Source organism: Eumetopias jubatus, unplaced genomic scaffold (assembly GCF_037043125.1).
Source record: "Eumetopias jubatus isolate StellerSeaLion01/CBP00866 unplaced genomic scaffold, mEumJub1_p1.0 scaffold_9, whole genome shotgun sequence".
Taxonomy (NCBI): Eukaryota; Metazoa; Chordata; class Mammalia; order Carnivora; family Otariidae; genus Eumetopias; species Eumetopias jubatus.
Genome location: NW_028274815.1, coordinates 118,094,476 through 118,120,900, shown reverse-complemented (window position 1 = coordinate 118,120,900; position 26,425 = coordinate 118,094,476). Strand labels below are relative to the sequence as shown.

Below are 26,425 nucleotides of genomic sequence, written 5' to 3'. Positions count from 1 at the left end.
TGCGCGCGGCGGGGCGGGGCGGCGCGGCGCTCCGGCACAGCCTTATTTGGCCTTGACCCACGGGCGGCGGCGGCGGGGCGCCTTCCCGGAATTGGCAGGGGAGGTGATACCGTGCGATGATGCGGGGCAGCGCTGGGCCCCCTCGCCCCTGATTGTCAGGGGAGGGGGATTTATGTGGGCCGCCCCTTCCTCGTCAGTGAGGCAGGCAGAACGCCCAGGGCTTCTTGTTCTCAGGCCCTCCATCCTTCTTTCCCCCAAAGGCCCACGCTGCCTGGCCCATTCCCGTGGGAGGGCTTCCTTCCATCAGGCCAAGTATGGCTTTTTTCCGAATCCGAGAGAAGGCGTGTCAGATGGTCTTCACCATCCTCACGTGAAGGGTCATTGGTCAGGCCCCTGCTGGTGTGGGGGCTCCCCTGGGTGTTGGGTAGGCAGACTGTGCTGGGGACAGCCCACCTCAGCCAAGTCACTGTCCTTTCCAGCTGGCCTCAGTTTCCTGTAAAATGGGAGGGTGGTGGTGAAGATTCAGGAAAAAGAGTGTCCAGAAAGGGCCAAGTAGCACCCTGGGGGCCAGTGAGAGGGGCAGGGGCTGGGGGGAGCATGGTGTATCCTCAGGTGTCAGCACCCCTTACCCGCTCTTGTTGGCATTAGTTGGAGGAGGGAGTCGGAGAGGACAGACCGCTGGCTCCCCCATCATGCATCAGCTCCTATCCGTCGTTTTGACCCTTGAAGGAACACGCTACTCACCAGGACTCCAGCCCGTTTTTCTCTCCCTGCCGCACTTTGGACCGTCACAGACCTTACAGCACCCAGTTACTTACTCTGTCTGTATGAACCGACCCCTCTTACGTGCGAGGCACTGTACCAAGTGCTGGGGAAACAGCACTGCACTAAAGTAATCACCCTGGGGAAGCAGTATTTGTGCGGGAAATACAGTGAACAAGTAAGTAGCTCCATGGCTCGGAGAGAGAAGTGAGTTCTTTGAAGGGAAATAAAGCAGAGTGACCAAAGAGAGAGGAGGGTGCCTCCTGGGAAGTGACATTTGGGACAACCAGAAGCCATGCCCAGTGAGTGAGTGAGTGAGGGAGGCAGGTGGGGGGAGTTTGCCCAGCTCCCGGTCTAGGAGCAGCCAGAGGTGAGTGTGACTGTGGGGAGAAGGGTGGGAGATGAGGTCTGAGAAGCAGTGGGGGCCTTGCCAGGGGCTCCTCGTAGGCCACCATGAGACATCAGTGTCCTGAGCGGAAGGACGGCATGATCTGACTTATGTTTTAACTGAATCCCTCTGGGTGAGGCCAGTGAGGAGCTTTCTAGCAAGATGATGTATTCAGACTAGTGTAGCATTGGTGCTGGGGAGAAGGGGTGGGATTCTGGAACTATTCTGAAGTTGCGTCCAATAGGATTTGCACATGGATTGGAATGTGTGTGAAAGAGAAGAGTCAGGGATGACTCCAAGGGTTTTGGTCTGAGCAGTGGGAGAGAGCCGACCTGTTTCTAACACGGGTTGGCTATGGAAGGAGCAGATTTGAGGAGAGCTCAGTTCTATTTTGGACCTATTAATTTTTTAAAACTGTTAACTTTGAAATAATTTCAGACTTACAGTAAAGGTATAGGAACTATACAAAGAGTTCACCCAGACTCTCCAGTTGCTAACATTTGGCTTTATTATATTCTCTTCTGTGTGTCTGTGTGTCTGTGTGTATATCCTGCCCCTGCCAACATTATTTGAGAGTAACTTGCATTCTTCATTACCCTTTTACCTGGAAATACTTCAGTGAGTATCTCCTGAAAAGGAGATTCTTTTCCAAATCCATAGTACATTTATCAAAATCAGAAAAATTTTAACATTGATTTAATACTGTTATCTAATTTACAATCCATATTCAAGTTTTGTCAATGATCCCAGTAATGTCCTTTACAGAAATTTTTTTTTCTGGTCCAGGAGCCAGTCCAAGGTTATCAAGTTTCTTTAATTTGTGTGTGTGTGGGGGGAGGGGGGACATTAAAAAAAAAACACAACAAAACATAAAAATTACCATTTTAACCATTTGAAATCTGTATTTGGGGGACATTAAGCACATTCACATTGTTGTGCAACCATCACCACCACCCAGGCACCCTACAATTGATTTTTGTGTATTGATCTTATTTCCAGGAACATTACTGAACTCATTTATTAACTAATAGTTTATTTATGGATGCTTTAGGATTTTCTTTATGAAAGATCATGTTATCTGCAAATAGAGATAGTTTAACTTCTTTCTTCCCAATCTGGGTTTCATTCATTCATTCATTCATTCATTCTCTTGCCTGGCCAACACTGCCCTCCAGTACATCAAATAGAAGTAGTAAAAATGGGGGCACCTGGGTGGCTCAGTCAGTTGAATGTCCGACTCTTGATTTTGACTCAGGTCATGATCTCAGGGTTCTGGGATGGAGCCCCTCATGGAGCCCCACAGTGGGCTCCATGCTCAACAGGGAGTCTGCTTTGAACTCCTCTCCCTCCCTCTCCCCCCGCCCCCCCCCGCATTCACTTGCTCTCTTGCACATGTGCTCTCTCTAATAAATAAATAAATCTTAAAAAAAAGAGAAGTAGTAAAAACAGACCTCCTTGTCTTGTTCTTGATCTTAGGGGAAAAGCTCAGTCATTCACCATTAAATATGATGTTAGCTGTGGGTTTTTCTTGGATGTCCTTTATCAGCTTGAAGAAATTCTGTTCCTGGTTGAGTGTTTTTATCATGAAAGGGTGTTGGGTTTCATCAAATGTTTTTTTATGCATCTATTGAGATGTCTTTAACATCTTTTTTTTTATTTTAAAGATTTTTTTATTTATTCGAGAGAGGGAGAGACAGAAGACACAAGCAGGGGGAGAGAGGGAGAGGGAGAAGCAGACTCCCCACTGAGCTGGGAGCCAGACGTGGGGCTGCATCCCACGACCTGGAGATCGTGACCTGAGCCAAAGGCAGACACTCAGCCATCTGAGCCACTCAGGTGCCCCTCTTTAATCTCTTTTAATATGTTCCTTAGCTTTTGTTTTTCAAGACATTGACACTTCTGGAGAGTCCAGGCCAGTTACATGGTGCTCCCTCATGATTAGCTTCAAGTTACAGATTTTTTTTTTGAAAGATTATTTATTTGAGAGAGAGAGAGAGTGTGTGTGTGCACACATGCACTCATGAGCAGGGGGAGGGGCAGAGGGAGAGGGAGAGAGAGAGAATCTCCAGCAGACTCTCCTCTGAGCACAGAGCCCAACGCTGGGCTCGATCTCACGACCCTGATAGCATGACCTGAGCTGAAATCAAGAGTCCGATGCTCAACCAGCTGAGCCACCCAGGCGCCCCTCAAGTGATGGATTTTTGACAGGAATATCACAGAAATGATGTTGTGCCCTTCTCAGTGTATCTCAACAGGAGACGTAGGATGTTAATTTTTCCCAAGAAAATTTTGGCAAGAATAACTTCAGCCATCTTGCTGAGGTAGTGTCTGCTGGTTATCCATCAGAAAGTTACATTTTTCCCTTTTGTAATCAGTATGTTCGTGAGTAAGTAATTTGTGGGCTGCTCCTTTGAGACCGAATATTCTGTCCCTCAGCAAACTTCCACCCATGACTTGTAACACCCACTGGTATTCAATTTTGTGACAGCTGCTCAGTGGTCACTTTCTGGCCCTTCTCACTTCCTTTTACTTCTCCTGGTTGCTGGACATGTTCATTTTGGGAGCACCTGTTCGCCATCCAAGTAGAGATGTGAGTGGAAATTTGGGTTGCAGATTCAGATGTGGGGGTCATCTGTCAGTCCCCAGAAGGTTAGAGGCATTAGCAGTTGAGCCTCCCCCCCCCCCCCCCCCGCCCAGGGCCCATGTTCCCTGTTGGTCACAGGGCGTCACCGGGTTTGGACTCTGCACACATGTGCCAGAGATTAAACCCCGATGCTGGGTGGGTCACTAGGGGACCACGCCCCCCCAGAAGCTGGGACTGGGGGCCCGTCTCATGGGAAGCTGGGTTCTGCTCCATTCAAAGCCCTTACTACTAAACCTGGCATTTGAGGCCCTTCCTGCGCCCCAGCAGCCTCACACTTCTGCCTGTGTGCTGGCCTCTCTCTGCCTCAGCTTGGAGAACTGCTCATCCTTCAGAGTCTTCTCTAAAGTCCCACCCCTCCTCTCCGCAACAAGCTCACTCGTTTAGGAAATAGTAGTTCCTTTTTTCTCCCCTAAATATTTTATTTTTATGTAATCTCTACACCTAACGTGGGGCTCGAACTTACCACCCCAAGATCAAGAGTCGCATGCTCCACCGGCTGAGCTAGCCAGGAAATAACGGTCTTGAAGCTCTCGTCTGTGCTAGGCACTGAGGCTGGTGAACAAACTCGCTTCCTGCCCTCTGGGAGCCCACCGTCTCCTGGTGGAGACAGGTACTCATAATCACACGGATAGGGGTATCCTCACATCAGCGACCGCAACAAAGAAAGACAAGCCAAGTGGCTCTCATGCTCCAAGGCCAGAGCAGGGGTTTTGCACCAGCCTGGCCTGGCCCAGGTACTTCCGGAGGGTTTCCCCGAGGAACTGCCAGCTGGGGTAACGTTAACTGCATTGGTGGGGCTCCCCGTGCAAGGCCTGAGGTGAGGCTGGAGGACAGAGCACGGAAGGGGATCCCACGGGAGCTGTAGCTGGAAAGCGGGGCAGGGGCCTCTCAGGCCAAGGGGAGGAAGCTGGGTTTTCTCCTGCTGGCCCTGGGCAGGCTGCAAAGGCTCCTGAGCGGAGGGTGACTTCTGGAGCCAGTGGAGGCGAGACTGCAGTAAAGACCCTCTGGCATTAGCAGTTGCCACACTGCTTTTTCAGATCAGCCAGATTCCCCAAAGCGCAGGAGCCACAACTTCATTCTGTGTTTCTCTTAGAAACTCCACTCCAGGGACGCCTGGGTGGCTCAGGTGGTTAAGCAACTGCCTTTGACTCAGGTCATGACCCCGGAGTCCCGGGATCGAGCCCCACATCGGGGCTCCCTGCTCAGTGGGGAGCCTGCTTCTCCCTCTGCCCTTCATCCTGCTTGTGCTCTTGCTCACTTGCTCTCTCTCCCTCAAATAAATGAATAAAATCTTAAAAAAAAGAGAAAAGAAACTCCACTGCAGCGATGGTGGCAGAAACAGCTTCTCAGTTGGGCTGGGGATCCTCTGGAGCACTTAGCTGTGCCGGCATCTACGTGGTTCCTGGCTGGCAGGCCGCCTGGTGATGGCTTTGTTCTACCGTCCTGGCCAGAAGGCCTCTGAACCCAGTGCTGCTCCTGGCTGCAGCCCCGCCTTCTCTCTCTGCTCAGGCCACGGGGTGGGGGAGACGCCAGGCTTGGGAACTCAGGACCCTGGGCCTCCTGCTCTAGGATGTGCCGCCCTGAGGCTGGTTCTCGGGGACCCAGGGTCAGCGCACAGGCTCCGTCTCCCTCTGCCTCTTCGCCAGCACCCCTCAGCCTGCAGTCTCTCCCTCCTGACCCTTTCTGTCCCTCCAGGACTGCGCTTTGGAAATGCAGCTTCCCTGGGAAGCTGCTGTCGGTCTTTTCCTAAACAGACAAATGCCTCCTTGAAAGTACAGGGAATGGGATATTTATTATCTTAGTCATATTCTGGTTCATACTGTTTAATCCGAATCTAGTCACGAGAATATGTAAGTCCAGATCATGCAACCCTCTGCAAGATGCTTGGATACATAAAAGATGTCATGTCATGAATGTCAGGTCTGGTTCAGTGAGACTAAAGAGACGTGATGACTGAAAGCAGTGAATGATCCGTATGTGGATCCTGGGTGGGTACAAAGGAAGAGCCAGAGAGGACATTACTGGGCACTGGGCGCTCTCCTGGGTAATGGGGGGAGGCTCGTAGACCAGTCTTTTTTTAAATTAGAGGGTGACAATGGTATTGTGGTCGTGCAGGAAGGTCCTTATTCTCAGGCGTTGCCTGGTGTGTTTGGGGCTGAAGTATGGTGTCTGCAGCTAGCTTTCGAATGCCTCCGGGTTAGGTGGGGCAAGTGAGGGTTGGTACAAACACGGCACAGTGTTGATGGTTGGTGATTCTGGGTAAAGGACCTGGTGTTCATTATCTTGTTCTCTCAGCTGTTGGGGGGGTTCCTTCACTGTGGCGTCAGTAGGGCGGGGAGTGGAGGCCCCAATTCTGCACATCGTGGTGCTCTGCTGCAGGGAGTGCAGGATCCCTGCCAGACAGAGACCCTGACCCAACTGTCAAGGCCCCTCGCCTGCTGTAGCAGAAACACTGAGGCCCTGAGGGGTAAGGGTCCCCCCTTTTCCCTTGAGGCTGTCAGGAGTAGAGCTGGGCTGCTAGCTGGCCGGTGGCCCTCAAGTCCAGTCTGGCCCCCTCCGGCGTTCACTCACCTCTGAGTGTCTGGCTCAGTGCCCACGGCAACCTGAAACCTCTTCACCTACTCTTCTAGTCATCCCCCCCCCCCCCCCCGGCCCCGCCAGGTCTCGGGGCAGGGCTAGGTCCAGGGAGTGCCAGCCCCGGCAGGTCATCGGAGCTGCCTGTGGTCAGCGGGTGCTCAGCCACCACTAACACGATCCAGAGAGGAGGGCACGCTGCTCTGAGCGCAGGGGGTCTGGCCCGCGGGAGGAGCTGAGCTCAGGAGGGGCCCCCGGGGGGGCAGCCTGAACAAAGCTCCTAGGAGGCGGTTCTGTGCAGCCCCTGAGCCCGAGGTCACTGCATCTTAGCTGGGTGGGGCTGAGGGAGGAGACCAGGTGTCTGCAGCTCAGCTTGGCCCAAGAACTTTGAAAGGCAAGTTTGTACCACCGGGCATTGGCGCTGAACGTCCTTCTGCCTAGAACGCACTCTCCCCGGGCTTGCCGTCCCCCAGAGCAGGTTAATACCCGCCGTGCTTCTGGAATGGAGCAGAGTGCTCCTGCCCAGGCTGCGTGTGATGCTGCCATCACAGCTTCTTGCAGCCTCCTGGTGCTGCATCTTGTGTTCTGCCGCCCGTGGTAGACTTGAACTCACGTAGGCCTCGTTCACGGTCTCTCTCCTCCACCAGAGTGTGGTTCTGTGAACGACTGTCAGGGGGAGGCAGCTGCTGGGGGGACAGAGTTCCAGTCCTGGGGTCTGGGGTGAGGGCCAGGGCAGCCTAGCTTGGCTTCCATAGAGCAACTGTGAATTAAGTGTCTGTTTCTCACAGGAGGCAGGTTAAGGTGGATGTTACTCATTTTTGAGGTCAGGGAGCCAGGGGCTGCTTTCTTGCCCAGGGTCACGAGCCGGGTTGTGCCAGAGCTGGAATGACAGTTTACACGCAAGTCACCCTGTCTCCGAAGAGCTGCCATGTGGCAGGGGGTCTGGCTCAGTCTCCCGGGGTGTCCGCCCACCTCTCCCCAGCCTGGCCCGTCCCGCTGCAAGAACACCATGAGCCCTTGGTACACGTTACCTCATTTATTCTCACAACATGCCTGTGAGGTAGGGAGGGGCAGGGACTGTCCCCATTTTACAGAGGAGGAAGTTGAGGCACACAGAGGTCAAGTGACTTGCCCAAGGTCACAGACGGCGGCCAAGCTGGAATGGGGCCCCAGAGCAGGCCCTCCATTCACCCGGGGCCCCTGCAGCGAGTGTCGGACGCGAGGACGTCTCCAATGCCATTGTGGTCTCTGCGGTTGAGAGCAGCCCTCTGCACTGGGCCTCCCCCTCCCCCTGCCCACCCCCACCCTGCAAGCCCGGGCCACTGCAGCTCAGGGCTCATGCCACCCTGGGAGTGGGACTGTGGGGGGCGGGGGGGGGGGCGGGAGAGAGAAGGATGATTGGGGTTAAAAAGAAAAAAAAAGAGGCGGGGCAGATGGGCCTACGGCAGGGGGCAGGTGGGAGACCAAAAAAAAGGCCGCTTACACACAAGGTATATATTTTTACACACACTTGTACACACACCTAGATATAGTACATGTAAAAATATATGCTATTCACACACCCGCCTCCTGCCAGGTGCCCCGAGAGCCAGCGGCGGCGCTGGGGGGCATGGGTGAGCAGATCGGCGTTCGTTAAATATACACTCTAAGGTCTATGTGCATATGTACACGTACGTACAGACACAGCCGCCCGCCCCTCGGGTGCTGGACACAGGCTCGGCCAGGGACAGACGACCCCTGGGAAATGGGGTCCCTCTCTCGAGTGTCCCCTGCAAGTCACTCTGAGTCAAACGTTTTACCGAAGGAGGGGGGGCTGGAGAGAAGAAAGAGGCGGGAGGCTGGAGTGTGGTAATGGTGGCTTTTATCTCATTGTCGTTCCCCCCCCCCCCCCCCCCCCCCCCCGCCGCCCGAAGCCTTGAACCCTCCCCCTTCTCGGAGAGGCCGGCCCTCCCCTCCCCCTCCCCCCGGGGGGCCGGCCGCCGCTGCGGGCCCGCGCCTGCCGGTGCGCGTGAGCATGAGGGGCGCGGGGCCGAGGGCAAGCCGGCCGCCACCACGGCGGCCTGGTGAGCGCTGCGGGGAGAGGAGCCGAGGAACGGAAACTGCCAGGTTAGAGCGGGGCAGCGGGAGGAGGAAGGGCGGGGCAGGGGCCCAAGGCTGTCCTCGGACCGTCCTCGTCTTGTAAACAAGCTAGTGCGAGTTCTCGTGAGACAGAACAAGTAAAAAGACCGCGGTCTGGAGGCTGGGCCGGGAGGGGCCGAGGTCCGTCTACCTAGCCCACCGCGGCCAGCCGGAGGGGAGAAAACGTTTGAGAGTTTGTTTGTATGAAGTCTTCATAACCTAAAGCTGGGAGGGACCCAAAAAAGCCAAATTGTGAGCCCTTTGTATGCGTCAATTTGAAAGTTGGCTCAGGGTCTCTGGACAGAATAACCATCTTAAAGGTTGAGAAAATGGTGTTCCGTTCACATTTAGTTTGTGTGGGTGGTGGGTGTTGTTTTTAATGACTTAAAATTGTTTGCTTCCTGGTCTCAGAGTCGGGTCTGGGCCTCAGGGACGTAAATCTCGATGCTGTCCGCACTCTCGGTGGCTGAGTTCTGCCGCACGGAGGCCGCCCGCTTGGCCGCCAGGAGTCTCTTGCGGGCTTCCTGACGCTGCCTGTCCCCGGCGTCCGAGGCCTTGTCGCGGCTCCCTGCCGGCTTGGGTTTAGCTGGCTTCTTTGGGACCGGAGGGGGTGGTTTCTTCTCTTCCTTTAGTGAGATAGTGAGGAGGGGAGAAAAATAAAATAAAGGTGCACCTTTTGTGGGGCGCTCCCTCCTGCTCGATGTTGGCAGCCGCAGCCTCCGCCCCAGCCTCCCCACGTCGGGCACACGCAACACACACGTGGACTCAGAAAGCCCCAAGAAGCGATGATAGTGGGAACAGCACAAGGCATAGGAGCAAAAAGCAAGCTTAGGATCCTAGAATGTTCTAGCAGGAAGGGACGGACAGAGCACCTTTCCCACCCCTGCTTTGAACCACGGGGAGCCTGAGTCACACAGCCTGAGCTGGGATTTCAGTTCAGGGCCTCGGGCCCCCAGGCCACATGTCACAGGCTCTTCCCCGGGCGGGGGGAGGGAGGGGGTCAGAACAGTACCCAAGAACCACAGGGGTCCTTGGGTGCCATGGTTTTACGGAAGGAAGCCCGCGCCTCACGGAAGAGGCTGGCCCCAGGAGGACTGATCTTCTGCCTCCAGAGTTCTGACAGTCACGTGTCTGTCTGTGCTCAGGGCTGTGGGCACCTGTCTCCTAGGAGCCCCCTTTCTGAACATGCAGGGCGGGATGGCATGCTTCGGGGGGCAGCCTGGACGACACAGAGCGAGCGGCATGCTGGACGAGAGCCGAGCATGGACCCCGCGCACTGATGGACGTGAGCCCCCAGCTCGAAAACGACACACGGAGAAGGGAGCCAAGCAGCACTGACCGATGTGGGCAGCGTTAGTGCCGACCAGGAATTTGTCCCTGGACTTCCCCTCCGCACTGCTCCATGCTCACCTTCCTCTTCTCGGGGGTTTCCACCAGCTGCCAGCTGTTGGCCTTGAGGTGGTAGAGTTCATCAAACTTCATGCTGATGTCCTCGATGGACAGCTGTAGCAGATCCCAGAACCCGGCCAGGTCCTGGGCTGTCGGACGTGGGTTGGCTTCAGGGTTCTGTGGGGGGCGGGGGGAGATGGGGATCAGTGGGGCGAGCAACGTAGGCGCTCGTCCTGCACCCCACCCCAACTATGGCCTTGTGGCCCTGCCGGCCTTGGTTAGGGTCTCTGGAGGCCTCGTCTTGCTCCCCCATTCCCAGCATCAGGATCTGTAGGAGGGAATGAAAGCCAGTTCCTGCTCACTGCCAGCCCTGATGGGGCAGATCGTTGGGAGAAAGAGACAGTCCCATCGTGAGAGCAGGCCCTGCACATACACGGGACTGAGGCCTTGACCACCGCTGTAGGGCTACGGGGAGGAAGGCCCTCAGGCTCCTACTGTATGCCAGGCCAAGAGCTGGTCTCATTGTACAGAAGTTCCTGGCCGTGAGCTCAGTAAGACGGGGAGGAGCCAGGATCCCTGCCACGTGGGTAGGATTGCAGAATCCATGGGGTTTCTGTTCTGTCCCCCTAGTCTGTTCTCCAACAACACACTGCTCATGGTGACTGCCCCAGCCAATGCTACACCCCTGCAGGTCCTGGAGACAAACACTCGCCCTTGTCCTCCGGCCCTAGGAGCACACTGCCCCTGGCCAGGTGGAGTGAGGCGAGGCTTCCACAGGAAACGCTGCCCTCCTGACAGGGAAGGTTGAAAGAGAGGGAAAGGAAACCCAGCAAGCCAGGGGTGGTATGTCTTCAGCCCTCACCTGTCGTCTTAGAGCACGTTTAACACAAATTAGTGCTGATTTTTTTCACAAAGGCTTTGCTTTTCTATTTGAAGAGGCATTAGAAATTTGGAAGACCCTCTCCTCATGCAAGGCACGGACATGTGTCACCAGCACCTTCTCCATGTTAGGGAGGAGGGCACAGAGGCTTGGGCTAATTCCAGCAAAGGCTGGAGGCCCCGCAGTGGGGGAAGAAGAATCACACTCACCAGGTTTTGCTCACAGAGGCCCCGGAACTGCTGGAATTTCTGGGACATCAGTAGCTGGGCACTGCCCACAGCACTGAGGACTTTTCCTAAGACTGAGAAAGAGAAAAGAGAGAGAGACTGAGCAGAGCACAGGGTTTGTTGGGGTAGGAGGCAGGATCGGGGATTTTTATCCCCCACCCCCCCAGGTTACCAGTCATCATTTGGGTGCATGGCACCTGGTCTTCATTTTACACCCACTTTAATCTGCTCTCGTGAAAAATGCAAACACTACAGATAAAGTGAGCCCCATGCCCTAGTTCCTACGGATATTTTATGGCAATAGATTTGAAAATTGAGTTTAAATGGAAAAAATTTCCAGGAAAACATGAATTATCATAGAGTCAAGAAGAAACAGAAAATCTTATTAGACCAAAGCTGTTTTTAAAAAACTGAAGAAGTTAAAAATCTTCCCAGAAAAAGGAACCAAGCTAAACTATGTAGTTTTACAGGTGACGTTTGATAAAATCTCAAGGAACAGAAAATCCTGGTATTATATACTCAGACTGTTCCAGAGAGTCCATAAACATAAGAAATGACACCACTCATTTCAGGAGCCTTGAGAACAGGTAAGACATGCCAAGAATAGACCACCTTCATTCTGAACATAAATGGAAAAGTCTCGGAGTCTATTTGCTTGTAAAATATAAGCAAATAGACTCCAACAGGCGAGTTAGCCGTGAAGGGCTCAGCCCAGGAACGTAAGGTTGACCTTTTAGTAGTTGTAGCATGAAGACAGTGCTATTTCTCAGCCGCCGCACAATCACTGCGAAGCAAAACAGAGTAAAGAAGAAATCGACATCGAACTCTCCTGTGACAGAACTCGGCAGCACTGGGCGTGACATGGGCTGCAAGTCTGGATTGAGGTGGCAGTTTCGAGTTCTCCAAAGCAGCATGCCTTGACGGGAGAAGCTAGTTCTCTCGTATTTGAAATGAAAAGGGGGTGCGGACTGGAGCAAGAGCTTTCCTGAACCTGGTTCAACACCAGGGGGTAGGGGCCTTGGCATCGTAACGGGGGAGAGGACAAGGCGGAACACAGCCCCTGTCCCTGTGTCTTAGGAACTCCTGTCCTCCTGGGACGCAGACCTGGCCCCTCTCTCACAGTGATCTACTTCACACGCACTCATCAAGGAAGAATTCTGCCTCATTCAGAAAAAGTAAAAAGGAACTACACAGATGACAGGAACAGCAAATGGCACGTGAACATTCCCCAGAAAGTTGTTGCTAGAAAATGAAAAGCCATGAATATGTCAAGCGGTCGTTCAAGGCCAGGATGGAGGTGCCCTGAGAAGCAGGAGAGACAACAGAGCTTGGAACTAGCATGAGAGAAAAGCCAGGCCATCACCGTCACGGAAACCAGGGCCATCGTGGAATAAAGCCCACCCCCAGGCCCCGAGGACGAGAAGAGGAGTGAAAAGGCTCCTGGTGTGAAACACTTCAACTGCTTGGTAACAAAACAAGACGTCTTTTTAAATGAATAGCTAAGTTGCGGGGAATAAAATGAGCCATTCCCCACCCCCTTCTCAAGGCAGGTAGCAGAGACATTTGGTCTAGAGTAGAGTAGGAATAAAAGGGAAGGTCTCTCCTGAGAATTCCCAACCATAAGATTGCACTTGGGCACCTCATTTTTTGAAATAAAAGCAGCAACTAAATATGAAAAATAGACGATCAAAAAAGAAAGGGGCTGAGAGATATTGAAGGGAGTGGGCCTTTGTGTATACCGGTCAGCTCTACAAGAAAAGAACAGAGAGAATGGAAGAGAAGACACATAGAAAGAGCTCATGATATAGAACTTTCCAGAAATGGCTAATGACACCTGGCATTCAGGAAGCCAAATGAATCCCAAGCAAATTCACACTGACAATAAAACGGAAGACACAGAGAAGCTCCTAAAAAGCAGCCAAAAGGCAAGGAAAGATTAACAACAATCTTTCTGCTAAAGAAATGAATTCAACAGCAAATTTCTCAACTACAACAACGGAAAAGTATTGAGTGAGTTTCTCTGCATGTAGTATTCTGTCATTCCAGAATGAGTGTGGATGGGGAAAGACAGTCTCTTCCGCAGAGTGCTGGAAAAACTATCCACAAGCAAAAAAATGAAGTTGGACCCTGAAGAACCAATCTAAGCAAAAACTATAAAACTCTTACATAAAAGCAGTAAATCTTCATGACCTGGGATTGGGCAGTAGTTTAAGACCTGAAAAGCACAGGCAACAAAAGATAAATCTGGCTTCAGTAAAACAAAACTTTTATGTATCAAAGGATGCTATGAAGAAAGTGGAATGACAACCCACATAATGGGAAAATTACTTGCAAATTACATATCTAACAAAGGGTTAACATCCAGACAATATAAAGAACTCCTATAACCCAACAACAGAAAGATAATCCAGTTAAAAAAGGAGCAAGGAGCTGAACAGACATTTCTCCAGAGATAACACCAATGGTCAGTAAGCTTCTCCTCAACATTGCCAGCCATTAGGGAGCTGCAAATCAAAACCACGAGATACCATTTCACACCCATTCATATGGCTGTTAATAAAATAAAACAACCAAAACCAAAAAACCAAAGTTGGCAAAGATGTGGGGAAACTAGAACCCTTGTGCCTCACTGGTGGGAATGTAAAATGGCACAGCTGCTGCGGTCTCGCGGTTCCTCAAAAAGTTAAACATCCAATTACCATATAACTAAAAAATTCCACTCCTAGGTATATACCCCCAAAGAATTGGAAAGAGAGTAAACAGGTTACCTGTGTGCTGATAGTCATAGTGGTAATGTCCACAGTAGTCAAAGGTGGAAGCCACCCGAGGGCTCATCAGTAGATGAATGGAGGGGCGCCTGGGTGACTCAGATGGTTGAGCGTCTGCTTTTGGCTCAGGTTATGATTGCAGAGTCCCAGGGTCGAGCCCTGCATCAGGCTCCCTGCTCAGCAGGGAGTCTGCTTCTCCCTCCCCCCTCTCGTGCGTGCTCTCTCTCTCAAATAAATCAATAAATAAAATCTTTAGAAAAAATAGATAAATGGATAAAATGGTATATACATACAATGGAATATTACTCAGCCATAAAAAAGGAACGAAGTTCTCATATATAAACTCTCATGTTTAAAAACAAAAATAGGGGCACCTGGCTGGCTCAGTTGGTAGAGCGTGTGACTCGATCTCGAGGTCGTGATTTTGAGCCCCACATTGGGTGTAGAGTTTATTTAAAAAACAAAAACAAACTTCTAAATAACCCACTGGTCAAGGAAATCACAGTGGAAGTTAGAAATATTACATGTCCTAACTTGTTAGATATGGCTAAAGTAGTACTTAAAGGGAAATCCAGAGGTTTCAAAACATATTTTTAAAAAGGACAGGCTGAAAAAAATTGTACCCAATTTAAGACATTAGTGAAGGAACAATACAATGAGCCCAAAAAGAGGAGAAATTTGATAAATAAACCAACATATAATAATAGAGGATTAATAAAATTAACAAACCCTGCCAGACTGATCAAAATAAAAAGGAGACAGGTGCAAACAAAAAATATTATGAACGGAAAAAAGAATCATATGACATAACCATAGTAGAAAAGATATATATTTTTAAAAGATTTTAAAGTAATCTTTATACGCAACATGGGGCTTGAACTCATGAGTCCAAGATTAAGAGCCGCACATTCCACCAACTGAGCCAGCCAGGTGCCCCTGGACAATATATATATATATTTCTAAACATTTTATTTATTTGACAGAGAGAGAGCACATGCACAAGCAGGGGGAGCTGCAGAGGCAGAGGGAGAAGCAGGTTCCCAGCTGAGCAGAGAGCCTGACGTTAGACTCCATCCCAGGACCCTGGGATCATGACTAGAGCTGAAGGCAGACTCCTAACTGACTGAGCTATCCAGAAGCCCCTGGAAAAGATATTTTTTTAAAAATTCTAAGAAACAGTGAAATAAAAGATAATTTTGTTCTTAAACAAAAAAGCATACGAATAGAGGAAACATCTCAAACTCATTTTATGAAGCTAGATAACCTTTATACTAAAATAGGACAAGCATGAGAAAGGAAAATTACCAGCCAACTCTCATGAACAAAGGCAAAATTATTAAGTCAGATATTATCAAATCGAGCCCAGCAATATACTACTAATATATCATTATGCATCTGGGTTTACTCTGGTAATACAAGACTGATCCAACATTAGAAAATTCTAATGACTTCTGATTCTGGCCGTGAAAAACTAGTTAGTAGGAGACAAACCAAACCCACAAGGAACAAGTGAAAAAACTAAGTAAAACACAAACCAAAACAAAACCCAAGAAAATTTAAAGGCATCGAAAAATTACCAAAGCAACCAGAATCTGAGAGGCTAAGATCCCCAGCAAGAAGGGAAACAATATTCAGGCGAGTGTGATATTCTGCACTGCTTGTACCCTATGGCATCTCCCAATTTATAAGCAGCACAATGCTGAGGCTGAGAGCCGAAGGTGGTGCTTAGGAGGCTGAGAAGCTGAGCAGAGCCTGAGGCAGTTCCGTAGGGATAGGGAAAACAAAACTGGATTCAGAACTACCCAGGGAGAGAGGACTTGAAGTCAGGAGAGTGCATTAAGCTAAGCAATGCTTCCCGTAGTCTTGAGTGGGAGATGAAAATTGGAGTTCAGGGTCTGCCAGGGAGGAGGGGCTTCGAGCATACCGCAGGCTCTCTCTGGGATTCCCTGGAGAGTGCACAGTAGGATGAGGGGAAGTAGAACCAGACTGTCTCAAAACACCCAGCTCTGAAACAGTTCAATCCCATACTGGATTCAGTTGATCTGGCCCTCCTCTGATTGCCTGCAAGAAGGAAAAGTAAATCCTTTCTTGAAGAACAGAAAATCATCCTGAGCCGAGTTGTTTTCATATATAGTTTCTGAATAAAAATTACCAAGCATAGCACACAAGGGCCCAAATGACTGCACACCAAAAGACAGAAAACAGAAAAAAGACTCACAGGGGATGTAGATACTGGAGTTACTGGACAAGGGTGTTAAATAACTGAGTATGTCCAAGGAAATATGTGGCAAGATGAAGAACATTAGCAGAGAACAAGAATCGATCAAAAAGAATCAAATGGAAGCTCTAGAATTAAAAAATAGAGTAACTGAAACTAGGACTGCAAAGAGATGGATTTAATACATTAGTTACAGCTGACCTATAAAATAATCCAGCAGGAAATACCCAGACTGAGGCCCTGAGCAGGAAAATGAAAGGGCAAATACAGAAAAGAGGATGAAGAAATATAAAACACGGCCGTCTGACATACGTGTCATTGGCACCCCCAGGAGAGAAGAAATAAAATGGAGCAGAATCTGAGGAAATAATGGCTAGGACTTGTCTGAAACCGATGGAAGTGAGGAAAGCCCAGGATTCAAGAAACCCTGTGAACATCAAGCTGGGCAAATAAAAAGAAAACCACACCCAGGTATCAAAAACTGATAAAACTACAACACAAGGAGAAAATCTTCAAAGCAGAGGGGGAAACAAATGATCCTTCAGTGGAGCAGCACGAAGACTGACAGATGACTAAGAGAAAAGCTGGGAATCAGAACATAATCAAAGACATAAAGTATTGAAAGATCAATACCAACCTACAACTCTTAGCAGAAATACTATTAAAAAAAAGATGGGACAATTACAGACATTTTAAGACAAATACTGCATTGAATACTGAGCAGAGTTCTTTAGGCTTTTGCTTTCGTTTTTTAATATTTTTTAAAAGATTATTTGAGAGGGGCGCCTGGGTGGCTCAGTCGTTAAGCGTCTGCCTTCAGCTCAGGTCATGATCCCAGGGTCTGGGGATCCAGTCCCACATCGGGCTCTCTGTTCAGCGGGGAGCCTGCTTCTCCCTCTCCCACTCCCCCTGCTTGTGTTCCTGCTCTCGCTCTCTGTCAAATAAATAAATCTTAAAAAAATAAAAATAAAAAAGATTATTTGAGAGAGTGCATGCAAGTGGGGGGAGGAGCAGAGGGAGAGAGAGAATCCTCAAGCCGACTCCCAACTGAGTGCAGAGCCCGATGTAGGGCTCTATCCCAGGACCCCGAGATCATGGCCTGAGCCAAAATCAAGAGTGGGATGCTTAACCAACTGAGCCACCCAGGTGCCCTTTGCTTTAGTTCTTTAGGAATGAAAATGACCCTAAGTAGAAGCATAGAAATAAAGGAGTGAAGAGTAACAGAAGAGGTTAAAAAAAAAAAAAAGGTAACGCTAAGTAAATCTTCATTGTAATATTGATTGCATAAAACAGAAATAAAGTCTTGTAGCAGCTAGACTATTTATAGAACTGTAACACTTCACAGCAATAGTACACAAGTCAGGAAGGAAATAAAAGTGTTCTAAGGTCCTTGCATCATCTGTGAAGTGGTAAAGGTAGTCTTTACAAAGTCAGATGCAGGTTGTGATCTTCAGAGTAACTACTGAAAGAATAATAAGCTAACAGGAGAAAAGTGGAAATACATGGTTAATCCAAAAAGAAGTCAAGAAAGGAGGAAAATCTCTTAATAAAATTTACATTATTAGATTAAGAAAGTGAAACCATATGATTATCTAAACAGATACAGTAAAAAAGTTCCTTTAAATTCAACAATTTTCTTAAACCAGAAAAAGAGTATCTGCAAGAAACCTATGGCAAACATCATACTCAATGGTACAATGTGAAAAAGCAATTCCTCTTTTTTTTTTTTTGAGTAGGCTCCACACCCAACATGGAGCTTGAACTCAACACCCTGAGAGAGCAACAGTTGCATGCTCTATGGACTGAGCCAGCCAGGTGCCCCTGAAAAGGCAATTCCTTATTTACAAATAGTAAGAATATAACAAGGTTTCTAGATATAACATCACTATAAAGGTCAAGAGCATTTCATTAACAATAAACAAAATACATTAACACTGCAAAATGAAAATACTAATTTGACAAAATCTTATGGAGGAAATACAAAATCTAATTGGGGACAGTAAAGAAGACCTAAATGGAGACACATAATCATGTTCTTGGATAGCAAAGACTTAATTTTATAAAGATGTCATCTTACCCCCAGTTGATCTACAGATTTAATATAATTCCAATCAAAATCTCAACCTGGAATTTGAAAAGCTGATTCTGAAATTTATATGGGAAAGCAGAGAGCCAAGATTAGCCAACACACTGTTCAAGAACGGGGAGCTTGTCCTTCCTATTATCAAGATTCCTTGTGCAGTTATAACAATGAAGAAAGTGTGGGCTTAGGTACAGACTAATGAACAAAACAGAAAGCTCAGAAACAGATCAACACATACAGGAAACCTGATATTTGTCAGAGTTTTACTGCATGTTAACAGAACAAGGACAAACATTTTAATACATCATTATCCAATAAGAAAAAATTAACATAGAGCCTTATCTCACTCCACTGCAGAACAAATCAATTCTAAGGGATCGAAGACTTATATGGGGAAGATGAAAACTGTTACAAGAAAGCAGTAATATATCTTTTGGGGAGCGCCCGGCTGGTTCAGTTGGTGGAACGTGTGACTCTTCATCTCGGGGTTGTGAATTTGAGCCCCATGTTGGGTGTAGAGATTATTTAAAAATAAAATCTTTAAAGGGGCGCCTGGGTGGCTCAGTCGTTAAGCGTCTGCCTTCGGCTCAGGTCATGATCCCAGGGTCCTGGGATCGAGCCCCGCGTCGGGCTCCCTGCTCAGCGGAGAGTCTGCTTCTCCCTCTCCCACTCCCCCTGCTTGTGTTCCCTCTCTCGCTGTGTCCTTCTCTGTCAAATAAATAAAATCTTTATAAAAAAATAAAATCTTTAAAATATGTGTGTATGTGTGTGTGTGTGTGTGTACACACACACACACACATATATTTTTTATTTTTTTAAAGTTTATTTATTTAAGCAATCTCTATACCCAATGTGGGGCTTGAACCCAGGACTCTGAGATCAAGAGCCACATGTACCACTGACTGAGCCAGCCAGGTATCCCAAGAATACAGTAAAATACCTTTTTGAGTTTTGGAGAAGGATGGATTTCTTTAGATATTAAAAAGTAAAAAATCATAAAAGGAAATTTTACATTAAAATTAAGAATATCTGTTTACTTAGAAGATGCCATAAAGAAAGTGAAAAGACAAGTCACAAACTGGGAGAAGATATTTACCATATATAAAAATTGACAAAATTCTAGAATCCAGATATATAAAGATCACCTGTGAGGCAGTAAGAAAAAGGCAGACAACTTAATAGAAAAATGGGGAAAAAACATGAACAGGAATTTCACAGGGGAAGAAACCATGAATGACTAATATGTGAAAAGATGCTGAGTGTCATTAGTAACAATGAAATGCAAATTATAACCACTGTTTCATATTTGTAGATTGAAAATAACCTGATGTACTAAGTGTAAGCAAAGATGTAGAGCACTGGGTACATCCACACTGTGCTGAGGAAATAATAAATTGGTATAATCACTTCAGAAAATTTCGCATTTCCTTTTTTTTTTTTTTAAGATTTATTTATTGATTTATATGAGAGAGCTAGCGAGAGCGAGAGAGAGAGGAGCAGGGGGAGGGGCAGAGGGAGAAGCAGACTCCCCGCTGAGCAGGGAGCCCGATGCGGGGCTCCATTCCAGGACCCTGGGATCATGACCTGAACCATTCAATGGGGAAGGAACAGTTACTCTAACAAATGGTACTGGGACAACTGGATATCCAAATGTAAAAGATTAAAAGTTGACCCATACACCTCACACCATACACAAAAATTACATAAATGTAACAGCTAAAATTATAAAAACTCTTAGAAGCAAATAGGAGTAAATCTTCAAGATCCTGGATTAGGCAATGGTTTCTTAGACCTGACACCAAAATCGCAAGCAACCAAAGAAAAAAACAGTTGGACTTCACTAAAATTAAACTTTTATGTTTCAAAGAATACCTAATAGCCAAAAAAATGGAAAAAACTGGCAAACGGATAAGGAAAATACAGTATATCCATACAATGGAATTTTACTCAGCAATTAGAAGGAACGGAATACTAATTTATAACATGGATAAACCTCAAAAATATGCAAAACGAAAGAAGCCAGCCACAAAAGACCACATATATTGTGTGATTCCATTTATGTGAAATGTCTAGAATAGGAAAATCCATAAAGAAAGCAGATCAGTGTTTGCTTAAGGTGGGAGGGCGCAGGAGAGAGGGGTAGGGAATGATGACTCCATGGGTACAAGGTTTCTTTCTGGTGTGATGAAAATGTTCTAAAATTAGGTAGTGATGAAGGTTGCACAACTGTGTGAATATACTAAAAACCACTGAATTGTATATTTTAAAGGGGTGAATTTTATGATATATAAATTGTATCTCAATGCTGTTATTAAAGAATTGTTCACAACTGAAAACTAGAAACAATTCAAGGGCTCATCAGCGGAGTAGAGAAGCAATAGTATATTCATACAGCACAGTGCTTATTTTTTTTTTTTAAAGATTTTATTTATTTATTTGAGAGAAAGAGAATGAGAGATAGAGAGCACGAGAGGGAAGAGGGTCAGAGGGAGAAGCAGACTCCCCGCCGAGCAGGGAGCCTGATGTGGGACTCGATCCTGGGACTCCAGGATCACGACCTGGGCCGAAAGCAGTCGCTTAACCAACTGAGCCACCCAGGCTCCCCACAGTGCTACTTATCAATGAGAAGAATGATCGACAGGTACAGACATTAACATGGATGAAGTTTAAACACAAGGTTGAATAAAAGAAAAAGCAAGCCTCAGGGTGCCTGGGTGTCTCGTCGGTTGAGCATCTGACTTTTGATCTCAGTTCAGGTCTTGATCTCAGGGTTGTGAGTTCAAGGCTTTTGTTGGGCTCCACAAAAAAAAAAAAAAAAAAAAAAAAGGCAAGCCTCAGAAAACTACATACCCTGTGGTTCTGTTAGTATAAAATTCAAACACAGGCAAAATAAAACATATTCCTTAGGGTTACACATCTATGTGGTATAAGTATAAAAAGAAAAGGGTATAATTAAACTTTAGGATAGTGCTTACTGCTATGGCAGAAAGAAGGTGATACCACTGGACTTCAAAGATGGTAACATTCTATTTGTAAACGAGGTGGTGGATACATGAGTGTTCTTTTTATTTCTCTTTACTCTGTCTACTCTTTGCATGTATATAAAGATTAAGAAGAATGAGAGCAAAATAACAGAGTTAATGCCAGCTCTCAGGTTCTCAGTGAAGGAAGTTCTCAAGGATGTACTCAGGGGGCACCTGGCTGACTCAGTCGGTAGAGCATGCGACTCTTGATCTTGGGGTCGTGAGTTCAAGCCCCACATGGGGTGTAGAGATTACTAAAAACAAAATGAACCTTAAAAAACAATAAAGGATGTACTTAGCAAAGAAAGATCAAAGAAGGAAGATCTGAGATAATAAGGAGGGAAGAGCAAAGAAAATGATATACACACAGGTAAATATAAATACATGTATAAAAAATTATTCCCATAATTATATAAGAATCATCAGTGGGGGGCGCCTGGGTGGCTCAGTCGTTAAGCGTCTGCCTTCGGTTCAGGTCATGATCCCAGGCTCCTGGGATCGAGCCCGCATCAGGCTCCCTGCTCAGCGGGAAGCCTGCTTCTCCCTCTCCCACTCCCCCTGCTTCTGTTCCCTCTCTCGCTGTCTCTGTCTCTGTCAAATAAATAAATAAAATCTTAAAAAAAAAAAAAACTTAAAAAAAAAAAGAATCATCGGGGAGGCGGGGTTTAACCATAAGAAAACAATTAGATAAATCATATCTTAAGGTCCTTGTGTTGTCTGGGAGAAAGGTAAAGATGTTAAATAATTTAATGTTAAGATTTTAAGGGCTGAAAGAATAGCAGTGCAGTGTGTAACTCCTGTGATAGTTAAGGTTGGCTGTCTCCAATGTTTGTTTCTCTTTATCCCTCAGAAATAACACCTCTGAGATTCAAGATGTCAAATAGCAAACTGTATTCAAATGAGGTAAAAATACAGAAATTTCTTAGGCATAGTGTGAATTTTCCAGGACAAAGTACTGTCAAATGGAAAACAGGCAGGGTATGCACAAGATCAGAACCCCAAAACAAGCTACACTAGAATCAGGATTAGAATAAGGACTTCTGTGACTGGTATTATGTCGCATCTCTATAATGTGCACGCTCTGCTAAGCACAGCAAAGGATTCTGAAAACAAGAGATGTATAGGGACCTTCGATTTGTAACTGGGCACACAGCAGCCTGGACCCAAGCATTCCCTTGGCTACCCTTGCAACAAGCAATGAAGTGGGTGGAAAAAGTAGCGTGTGGGGCCGAACTGCTCCTGTATGCTCCTGGTGCCTTTGCTGGCTGGAATGCACTTGGCACTTCTGGAACCCAGCAGCCACTTTGAATGATGAGATTTTTTTTTTTTAAAGATTTTATTTATTTGAGAGAGAGAGAGAGGGTGAGCGTGAGCTGGGGGAGCAGAGGGAAAGGGAGAAACAGACTCTATGCTGAGTGTGGAGCCTGACATGGGGCTTGATCCCAGGACCCTGAGATCATGACCTGAGCTGAAATCAAGAATCGGGCACTCAACTGACTAGCCACTCAGGCCCCCAGAATGGTAAGATTTGGTGAATGGAAGCCAATTTTATGAGATCAAACCTCAGAAAAAGCAAGCCTGGGGCTCTAGCATTCCTATCTCAGACATTCTTGAACTTGAGAGATATGAACAGTCTTGTTCAAACCACTTTTTCTTTTTTAAATGTTATTTGTAGGCAAGCTTAATACCAATTAATACAGCCTCGATACAAGAGAAGCAGGAGAGGGGCATGTTAATCCAAAAGAAGGCGAGAGAGAGAAAAAAAAAAAACCCTCAAAAAATAGAACAGATACCACAAAATAACATGGTAGGAACAACCCCAAGTATATAGAAATCCCATTGTAAATGGACTACATGGTCTACTTCTGAAGTAAAAATTAACAGACTGGACAAAACTCAAAATCCAGACATATGCTGATTATAGGAGATATGATTATAAGGACAGTGAGAGAGAAGTTGAAAGTAAGTGCCCGGAAAGACGTGGTATACCAGACAGACCATAGCCACAGGACAGCTGTGCAGCAGAACTCAAAACACATAAGAGTTTAAAGCAGAACATGATATACATCCAGACAAATAGAGTGGATTACTATCCATTCATCAGGAATATCACAATCCTACACTCTGTGCCCCCCAAACACTCCCTGCAACTGCCTGTTTCCCACTTGAGCACTAATTCAGTTTCTTCTCACTCACCTAAGAAGACCACCCTAGCAGTTGTCCCCTCTCTCTCTGGCATGATGAATTTCCCCTTCCCTACAAGGTCATTCTCAACATTTAAACATGCTTATATCACTCTGTTTAAAAACAAAAGGAACAAAAACCCCCAACCCTGTCCTCTGACCCTGTAGCCCTTCATTTCTTGGTTCCCTGTACAGAAAAAGTCATCCATACGATTAAACAATACTTGCTGTCTCCAATTACTACTGTTTCCCCTTAACCCTTCTCCAGTCAGGCTGCCCCGCGTCCACCAGCCCCCTTCTTCAAGGTCTCCAACGACCTTCCGTCTCTAGATCGAACCTGTGGTGCCCACAGCAGCGGCAGCATCTGACCCAGCAGTCTCTCTTCTAGAAAACTCTTCAGGTGCGTTCCAGTTGCTTTCCCTCCCACCTCACCGGGCACTCCTCCTTTCCCACCATTCAGTGTTCATGTCTCCACTCCTTAGGCTTTGCCATCTCATTTCTTTTTCTTTTTTTTTTTAAGATTTATTTATTTATTTTAGGGAGGGAGGGGAGAGAGCACATACGTGTGAGTGGGGAGAGGGGTGGAGTAAGAGAATCTCAAGCAGACTCCCCGCTGAGCGCGAGCCCCACGCGGAACTCAGTCTCCTGACCAATGAGATCATGACCTGAGCCGAAACCAAGAGCGGGACGCTTAACCGACTGAGCCACCCAGTCGCCCCTGCCATCTCATTTCTGACCTTAACGTATACTCCGAGGACTCCCAGTAGAACCTTCAAGCCTGGGCCTTCCCCGGCTCCTGTATCCAGCCGCCCGCTTGACGGCTCCACTCTGAGAGCGGATGATGCGCGTCGCATGTGACATGCTGGAAACGGAACTCCCGACTCTGCTCCTGGTATTTACCCTAGCCTTCCCTATCCCAGGAGCACCTCTGTCCTTTCTGTCACCCACATTCCAAACCGGGTTTGACTCCTTTCACTCCTATTCTGTACCCAATCTGTCAGGAAGTCTGCTCTGCCTTTCAGATGTATCCAGAACTGCCCCCTCTCTCAGAAGTGCTCCGTGGCCACCACCATCTTGTCTTACCCAGATTATGGTGACACCCTCCTCCGCCCTCCCACCTTCCACCTGTGCCCCTCACTCCACTCTCCTTTGAACAGAGAAACCAGATTCACCCTTTTAAAAAAGAATGTCAAGTTGCAGCACTCAAAACTCTCCAGTGAGTTCTCCTCTGAAAGTAAAAGCCAAGCCCTTCCTACCCCTCTGAGGCCCTGTGTGATGTGGGGCGCCACTGCCCCGACTCCATCTCCCACGTCCCGCTTGCCGCTGCAGCCACGCCGGCCACTCCCTGGGCCTGGAGCCCGTCAGACACCTGCCCACCCCAGGAGCTCTCAATCCCTGCCCCTGCCTCTGCCCTCCAGGCCTCCAGGATTGCTGCTGCTCTCTCCCTTGCATCAGGTTTCCTTCCCCGCCACGCTGTGGGGACGGCCACACCGCCCAACCCCCGCAGCCCTCACTGTCCTGCTTTCTGTGCTGTTCTCTCTGTTGCGCGTCTAAACATCTTCCATGTTGTTTGCTTATTTGGTTATTTTCTGTCTCGCCCCATGAGAACATAAGCTTCACGAGGGCAGGGGCTTGGTTTTGTTCACTGCCTTCTCCCCAGAAGCTAGAAAAAGTGCCAGTAAATATTCACAGAATGAGGGAAGGTAGGACCAGGGAGGGGGTGCTACAAACTTCCAACTGCTCCAGTGTCCTGACGCTCCCACAGTTAGAAAAGAGATGCATGAGACACAGTAAAATTAGACACAAAATTGTCATTATATCAAATACTATTTATAATGTAAATCCAAGAGAGCAGAGTTATACAAGGTTGCTGCACATGAGATCAACGTACAAATCTCAAAATAACTAATCAGAATATGCAAAATAGAAAACGGATTGATTTGACTATAAAAAAACTAGATAGCACCAAGAAATAAACCTAATAAAAATATGTAAAACCATCATGGAGCAATTCATCAAACTTGACGAGAAGGCTATAAAAGGGATAGCTGGATAAATGGAGACAGGAGCTTTGTTCATAGCTAAGAAGACTCAATATTTTACAGGTATCAAGTTTTCCCAAATTAATCTATAAATTCTATTTCCAGGCAATGCTCCAGCAAAATTTTTCCAAGGAATTTGCTATACTAATTCCAGAATTAGTATTGGACAAATGAAGAAGTATATGAACTTTTTATTTCTGAACACAGTAAGGAAGAGGAATTCGCCCTGCCGGGTACCAAGGAATGTTAAAAAGCTCTGGCAGTTAACAGCTGTATTAACGCAGAAATAGAACAGCAGAACAGAATGGAGCCCAGAAGCACAGCCCTGCGTACGTAAAGTTTGGCAGCGGTTATGACCGACCAGTATCACTCATCAGTGAGGAAAGTAAGGACTTCAGTAACTGGTGTTGTGACAACTGGCTTTCCATATGAAAAAAACAAAACGAGATTGTAGAATGCACAAATATGAACTGCAGATGAATACCTAAATATGAAAAAATGAAAAAAAAAACCAAACCCAAATTTTGAAACCATGAAAAAATCTCTATACCTTTGGAACACAGATATTCTTAAGAATCAAAGGTGCATTCAGTAAAGCAAGAAGATGTAACAATTTTTTTAAAAGATTTTATTGAGACAGAGAGAACACAAGTGGGGAGAGGGGCAGAGGGAGGGGGAGAAGCATACTCCCTACTGAGCAGGGAGCCTGAAGTGGGGCTCGACCCTGAGATCATGACCTGAGCTGAACGCAGACACAACTGACTGAGCCACCCAGGCGCCCCAAGAAGATGTAACAATTATAGACATGTATACATCTAATGACCACCAAAATACATGAAAGCAAAAATGGACAGAAGTGAAGGGAGAAATTGACAGTTCTATGGTGACAGTTGGAGACTTTAATGTCCCACTCACAATAACAGAACAAGACGGAAGATAAAGAAATAGAGCATTTAAACAACAAAATAAACCAACTAGATTTAACAGACTTATACAGAACACCCTACCCAACAAAAGAATACACATTCTTCTCAAGTATACATGGGACGTTTTCTACGACAGACCATATGTTTGGGGCACAAATTAAGTCTTTTTTCCCCCCAAGTTTTTTTTTAAAGTAAGCTCT

General features: G+C 47.2%; 1 protein-coding gene across 4 annotated transcripts in view; it reads right to left on the bottom strand.

Annotated features, from left to right (window-relative positions):
- Positions 1–8,282: 8,282 nt before the first annotated feature.
- The window catches only part of DLGAP4 (DLG associated protein 4), an 82,396-nt gene continuing 64,253 nt past the window's right edge, over positions 8,283–26,425 (bottom strand). For 2 of the 4 annotated variants that reach the window (XM_028118783.2, XM_028118785.2), the window contains 3 exons: positions 10,965–11,056; positions 9,897–10,052; positions 8,284–9,112 (listed from right to left, as the gene is read on the bottom strand). In XM_028118783.2, coding sequence (XP_027974584.1) covers positions 8,894–9,112; positions 9,897–10,052; positions 10,965–11,056 — 467 coding nt within the window. In that variant the 3' untranslated portion in view covers positions 8,284–8,893. Of the gene's footprint in view, positions 9,113–9,896; positions 10,053–10,964; positions 11,057–26,425 lie in introns of all 4 variants that reach the window. The other 2 variants (XM_028118784.2, XM_028118789.2) reach the window with 2 other exon arrangements.